A 7500-nucleotide genomic window follows, 5' to 3' on the forward strand; every position below is an offset into this window, starting at 1 on the left:
CCATCAGTGAAACGACATCTCTGTTTAAAGGGGGTGAGCAAGCCATTTTTGGAGTTACTGTACAATGCTTTCAAAACGATTCAAACATGGAGGTGTTAAAGCCCTAAACACTGACACCTGTTTATGCACACTGACATCCACGTTACTTTTAATAATTCAGCAAAACTCTAACCATACAAGTTTTGGCTGTCATATTCTAAAACTTTCATATTTCGTAACAATACATGGCACTTTCACAAATAGGGTCTGAAACTCTAATCTGAAAATCAGTTAAAGGATGTGCTTATCTTTCAGAAAATGCTGATCAACAAATTAATCATTATGAACTTTTTTTTATTTAATGTGCATTTCAAATGAGGTTTGTGATGTTTGCAACCATGTTAACAACATTTGGGTCTGATTTCACAGACAGGGCTTAGATTAAGCCAGGATTAGGCCTTGGTTCAATTAGGGCATTTAAGTAGCTTTTAAAACATGCCTTAGAAAAAAATAGGGATATGAACATTTTGGCCGATACCGATAATTCTTTATATTTGAAAAGCCGATAACCGATATATTGGCCGATAAATCTAAATCCAAATTTTTATAGAATTTTTGAGAGCCTTATTACAAAGACAAAAGCTTCACCATTAAAAGCCAAATCCCAAGCACACAGTAATGTTCTCATTATAATTTTATGTAGCCTATATGACAGACTTTTTGAAGTGACTCCAATCATATTTCAAGCAATTCAAAACCATCATGGTGAAGAGTGCACATCTGAAGTGTCTCAGCTGAAGGAAATAATCCATTATTTTTCAGCTTTAATATATACCGATAACAATAACATTGAAAATGAACATATATCGGCCGATACCAATATGGTGGCTGATATATCGTGCATCCCTAGAAAAAAACATTACTGGTGTGCATCTTGAGACAAAACAATGACATTGACTTATTTTAGTGCAAGATGCTTTCAGTTAAAACAGATCAAACATGCATTTTAGTCCGGGACTAGCTTAAGCCTTGTCTGTGAAACAGGGGTTGGAGTTTAAAACCAGATTTGTGAGATTTAGTAATAAATCAATGACAATTAAATATTTAAAAATGAATGAATAAATAAAGATAAATTAATTCAAGACCTTTAATGGAGGAATAAGACAGAATTTCATGTGTTTAAAACTATACTTTTCATGCGATGTCAAATTGACAGGTAGTTTGCCAAACACATCTAATAGATCTTGTAACAAAACCAAAGAGTACCATATTCATGGAAAGTGCCACATGATTTATATTTATATGCTTCGATTTGAGCCAAGAACAATAAAGATTTCGGATTTTTGTACAGCAAACCACTTACCATATGACATCATGTGAACGATACAACATCAAATACAAACAGACTGCTGCACGCATTGATTTCCTCTCACATTTAGGAGTGTGGTTTGATCAGTGCTGTAAAGGCCGAGGCAGGAGGGGGGCACGAATGAAATGCCCACTCAGTCTCACCCTGTCATCACATCACTCTTTCTGAGAAGCAGTGACCTGGTAAACAGAGATTACCAGAGCTATAGCTCCTCTCTCCTTCTCTCTGAGTCAATTCAGCTTCCACTTTCAGTGCTCAGATGATAAGTCCGTTAGTTCCTTTTGTTAAAAATGCACATGCGTGTAATGATCATTGCAGCTGGAGTGAGGGGGGGGGGGGGTTGGGGCTGGTCAGTTTTAGAGTGGGGTTTGAGTACTGCTCTTGACTAACAAACACAAAAGACAACGTATTATGTCAGGGTCGACATCCTGGGACCCTCTGACATCCAGGACCACCAAAGATCTCAGTAATTTCTACTTAATTGAAAATGCCTGTGGCTAAGACACGCACACAGCAGACTTTATATTACAGAGCATGGCCCATGGCAGCAATACATATTTGAGATATCTAATTTCTCATCCGTTTTTAATGTAATCTCCTTAAGAGCAGGAATCACATTTGGAATGTACTAAGACTTAAAAAACATAGACAGAAGATTCAGGACAATATAGTCCATAACTGTAATGCTGTGTAGGTTTTCAACTGACAAATGTTTATAGGTGTCTGTCTCGAGACAAAATTCAAAATAATAATGGGTCATTAATGAATAAGGTTTTTAAAAGTGTCAAAAAATATAATGGAGATATGATTAATTTTGAAGTTTTATTAAGTGTTAACATTGAGATAATGTGGTTTTTATAATCAATTAACACTATTTTTGTCATTTATTACAAGATGGACAAACTTTGTCACCAAAAAAGTCATTCGGTTTAACCAAAATTTCAGTTTTACCGAATGACACTTTTGGTTATACCAAATGACGATATTGATAGGCTGATATCTAGCTAGTTAGACAGATAGTTTTTAAAATATTACAACATTTTCCATGTTTTATAGTAGTTGTACCGAATGACCTGATATTTCGGGACATGCGTATTAGCAAGTGAAAACATGAATTTTTCAAATAGTTAAGATAGAGTTAGTTACTTTGCTGTACAACCGTGTGGTCCTTTGCAGGTGTCTGAATGTTGTCATATCCTGTCACATGACACTGACCGCATGACTTGATCCAAAATGGTGCCTTTATATTGATTACTCCGACATCAATGAAACTCATTTTTCCGGACATTCTTTCTCATAACAAAGCAACGACTTCTACACATAATTTTAATAGCATTTTGCACTATGTTTATATATGTTATAAAATCATGCAAGAAAAAAAAATACATTTATTACATTTTAAGATAATTTGATCACAAATGAAATGGCTGTATTGGCCTTTGGACGTCTAAACCGATTGACCTTTTGACACTTCAAAATCTTTAAAATACCTATATGTAGCAAAATATAATTAACACCTTTTGGATTCAATAAAAGAGATTAAGTTGTACTACCTTACATACTTTGGATGTCATATCTTTGTTTTTTTTATCATTAAGGTCTTTGGACAAAAAATGACCCGTCACGTCATTGACCTAATAAAAAAAGCCCTCTGTTTGCTAGGTATAAAAAATGTGCGTCATTAAAAAACCACAGGCCTGCTTTCTCACAAACTCTCTGTTATTTGCTGTTTCTTTAAATGCACAGGCAATTAAATCCTCTTGTATCAACCCAAATCACTCATACACTAGGAAAAAAAATGATGTAGGATTTACTTTTAAACAATGTTCACTGAGAAATTGCTAGTAAAATTCACAAATAATTACAAAGAAACAGCAAGTAACACATTGAATTAAAAAGTGATGTAGAATTTACTTTTAAACAATGTTCAGTGAGAAACTGCTAGTACAATTCACAAATAATTACAAAGAAACAGCAAGTAACACATTGAATTAAATGTCAAATTTTGAAGTAAAATAGTACTTTGAAGTAAAATGTACTCCAATCATCATTTATTTTATTGACTTACTGTGGAACTTATTTTTACATCACTCAAACCTTGTAGGTACAAAATGACTCCAGCCCAATTAGTTAGTTCGGACTTCTGCTATCCCATCACTTGACAGCGCACAAGATTGCAGACTGTAAACAAGCAAAACCTGTGAAATTTGGAAGCGTATGAGCTCTCGCCATTTTTAAAACCACATCAACGACAGACTTACAAGACAATGAGTCATACGTAGTGTTAACAGCTTGCTTGCATTATCTCATTGGCTGTAATAACTTCGAGCCTGAAAACTCCATTAATGCAGCGACTTGAGCACCAGCTGAAAGTCATTAGGCATGAAATAAATCATTCACTTTGATATAGGTCGGTTTCAGCAGAGTAGTTTTGTTGGCCATTAATGGTCAGGGGCTGCATCTCTGCCGGTTTTCATAATCCCAAACAGACAGTAATCCAATCATAGTGCCACACTCTCTCTCTCTCTCTCTCACTCCAAAGTACCCCTCAAGACCACTCTTGACTTCCTTAACAGCAGCACTCATGTAAAGCACACATCAGAGGTGCAGATTCAGATTCAAAGAGTTCTGTATGCGGGGTCTTCAAATTCAGATTTAATTGCTTTTGCATTTATTTGCTCAGGAAAACACATTCTTTTGCGTCCTGTGACAAAAATGCCTGAGCAGGTAGCATGGTAAGTGCAGGGCGATAAGAACCAAAATGTATAGACCAGGAAGTGTGGAGCATTAAGTTCAGATAGTGCGTACAAAGTTCCTTCATATTTTTTTTATCCCCGCAGCAATAACTTCAGGCTCCAAACGTGTTCCTTTCATTGCACAAAAAGCATTGCGCTAGACAAACACAGACTTTCCTGCATTTACACGTTTTGCTGAACTGCAGAAAATCCACAACAAAGTGCACTGCGACTAAACGCTTTCAAACCAACATATGTCTCTAAGGCTCTGAACTACAATCCATAGCGTATGAATAAAGATACAGTGCTTGTTTTTATATCTTTCTGTCCACATCAAACAGAAAGAGTGCGGACCGCAGTCTTCTGGGATCTGAGCAGAGCAGGTAGGGAGGAAGGTAATCAGAAGGGGGTCTATGTGCACAGACTGAATCAGTCCCCCTGGCACCGTGACCCCCGTTTAGCCACATACCATCAATTTCTGTCTATTTGTTCTGGAGATACCACACACCACTGTCACAATCTCACTTGTTTGCTCTGCTGTGTCCCCCCACAACCACCCCCCCCCCCCCCCCCCCTTCTCTCTCTCTCTCTCTCTCTTTCTCACTCATCTAACTCCAGCTCCCCTCCTCCCTCTCTTTCTGAATTGCTAAGATGAAAAATCTCGAGTGGAGTTGATATAGGCTGACTTGCCTCTGCAGTAAAATTACACTATATAGATTATATCTGAAAGCCCTTCCCCTCCTTCCCTCCCTCTTCCTTTCCTCCCTACCCCCGCCAACCTCTCTTCCCTGGTTTTATAAACTCAGCAAAGATATTAACAATTTACTGCTTCACATCAAAATTACATCTAACAAATGAATCACTGAAACAATGCAATGAAATTGTGCTTTCAAGGATTTTTTAAAATAAGGTCTGTCACTAAAAATATGATTAATCCATAAAACATTTCACTGCGTATGTGACTGCACTTAGACATGGATATGAGACCTATGGCAGTGAATCAAGAAGCATTGAAAGGAATAATACAACCCCAACCCCCACTCTATCACCCCACAGTAACCCTACCCCCTCCTCATTCACACACACACACACACACACACACACACACACATACACTCTCTCTCTCTCTCTCTCTCTCTCTCTACCCCATCTCTCTTTATCCTGTGCACATGCACTACACACACAGTAACAGCACCATCATTAGGAGAAATAGAGGAATACAAACCCCACATATCTCTGTTGTTCCTCATGGAACTTGAAAGATAAATTAATGCCGTAGGTACAAAGTATAAAACACAAATATTATGTGAACAGCATTCATAAACATACACATACATATGGTTACTATCTGTTGTTTGTGCATGTTTGAGTAAAGGACAGTTTGTTGATGCCCATGAGTTTGGGGCTGTGATGGAGAGCAGGTGTTTTTGAGCAAGCGAGCGCTACTTCTATCTACCAACTTAAATAGTGCCATCTAATTATTTGCATAATTATTTACAGTCCGCGCGCGGTCTCTATGACAACCCATAGAGGCGCTTTTTAAGTTCGCGACGTAAAAAGGCACGTGAAAATGCTGATGTACGTATTTAACAGTTAAATATATGAACGTTTATATTAAGAAAAAAAAAAAGAAACAACGATAATTATTATTAACAAACAAAGTCATCAGGTTTGGAAACATTTTTGGTCTCGCGCTCAATAGCTCCTACTTTCTCCGACTCACTGTGACAGTCGGGTGAAGTACAAACTTTGAACAAGTCCTCAACAGTCGTCATTCAAGTTCAGCCAGGCAAAACTCAAAACAAAACACGTTCACGAAGATCATGCATCATGAAATTAAGCTTTACCTTATTGCAGTACGGAGAGTCCGAATAGTGTGACTGTCCCAGTCGGGAAGGATCTGTTGCTGATGGTGGTGGAGGTTGTGGATAAAATCTCACGTCCATTTCAGTAAAATCATCAACCGGCCCCTATTGCCTTTCCCACTAGAAAACGTGTTCCACGCTTACTCAGATATCGCAACGCAAATAAGAAGGTGCAAACTGAAGACTGAAAGAGGCTCTCTATTGCGCCTCACATCCGTTCCGCGGTTTTCGCAAAAACTTTTATATGAACCTTTACCTCAGTCGTCTTACAATAAAGAGATACCGCGGAAAAAAGTGCTCAGGTTTGAAAAGAACACGAGCATCTGGTGAGTCTGTGTTGACTGCTGTGAGTAGAGATGTGTATCTTCTTGGTGCAGCTGTGGCTCAGAGTAACTGCTCTATGGAGAGAAGCGAGCGCTTTGCCAATGTTCACACACAAAAGACTCGCAAGACACGCGGCTGTGCCGCTGAGCGGCCACAGGGGGCGCTGCGATGTGCGCTCCTGCTTCAGGATTTGCATCACTTTGCGTATGATACTGTCTGAACATATGGTGACGGAAGATTCCGTTTAGCTGTGCCAGTATCGCTCTTCAAAACGAACATATTTTTTGACAGGGGTGTCTTTCACCGCATTAGAATATATTATGGTGAAATGGTAAACAAGAGTCTACAGCAGTAGTCCAGTCTGTGGGCCTGCGTCCATTATGTGACCTCAACTAACTTCCAAAGTTGAACAGACAATGACATAAATTATTTAAAATATGTTATAAAACAGTCTTTCTTAAATAAATTAAAATTCACTATTAAATTAAACTCTAAAACCTGCTTTCTGCAGTTCTTAAAAGTTATGGAACCATCAAATTAATCACTATTAATGTGTTGACACTCATATGAGGTGGCTGAAAATAAGCCTGGAAACAACTGTTCTACTGTTTACTAATAGCAGTGGCAATCCTAAATAAAGGAAACTGGAAACTGGAAGTGTGTATGTTAAGATATCCATTCCTTCATCTACTGACATATAAACGTCCACTCCTGGTTTTTCATTTTCCCCTCCCCAATTGCTGCTCCTCCACTCTGTACCTCACACAAACTCTGGTCTGGAAGCTCACTTCCTGTCAGACCACAAAAAAAAATTAGGAGGAATATGTTTTTAAAAGTGAAAAAATCTAAATGATTAGGTCACTAATTTAAATTTTAATTGTCTAATTTGTAAACAGTATAAGCCACATTTCAGAAGTAATCTACCAAACACTAGCCATAAATGATAAACCTTTTGGTCTTTCACTGCTCATCCAAGGATATATATTTTTCTAACGTTTTTGTTGTTGTTGTCTTATATAGCTTTCTATGATAGATGTAGCAGTTGATTCTCCCTTAATAATCAAGCAAAACATCAATTTACTTTTTAAATGTGACTGCTGTGTATTTATTAGTATTATTTTGTTTATTTTTTATGCATAAAGCTATAGTGATTGAAAACAGAGACTATCAATAATAGTTTCTGAAATCATTTGCTCCACTAATCAGGAGAAACAATCTCAAATGGCAG

General features: G+C 37.6%; 1 protein-coding gene across 6 annotated transcripts in view; it reads right to left on the minus strand.

Moving 5' to 3' along the window:
- LOC127495817 (thymocyte selection-associated high mobility group box protein TOX-like) overlaps nt 1-6382 on the minus strand; it is a 65024-nt gene extending 58642 nt beyond the window's left edge. For 4 of the 6 annotated variants that reach the window (XM_051863151.1, XM_051863149.1, XM_051863148.1 and 1 more), the window contains exon 1: nt 5931-6382. In XM_051863151.1, the coding sequence (XP_051719111.1) occupies nt 5931-6029 (99 nt within the window). In that variant the 5' untranslated portion in view covers nt 6030-6382. The remainder of the gene's footprint in view (nt 1-5930) is intronic. The other 2 variants (XM_051863147.1, XM_051863145.1) reach the window with 1 other exon arrangement.
- Nucleotides 6383-7500: the final 1118 nt, after the last annotated feature.

This window comes from Ctenopharyngodon idella, chromosome 15 (assembly GCF_019924925.1).
Source record: "Ctenopharyngodon idella isolate HZGC_01 chromosome 15, HZGC01, whole genome shotgun sequence".
NCBI classification, from domain to species: Eukaryota; Metazoa; Chordata; class Actinopteri; order Cypriniformes; family Xenocyprididae; genus Ctenopharyngodon; species Ctenopharyngodon idella.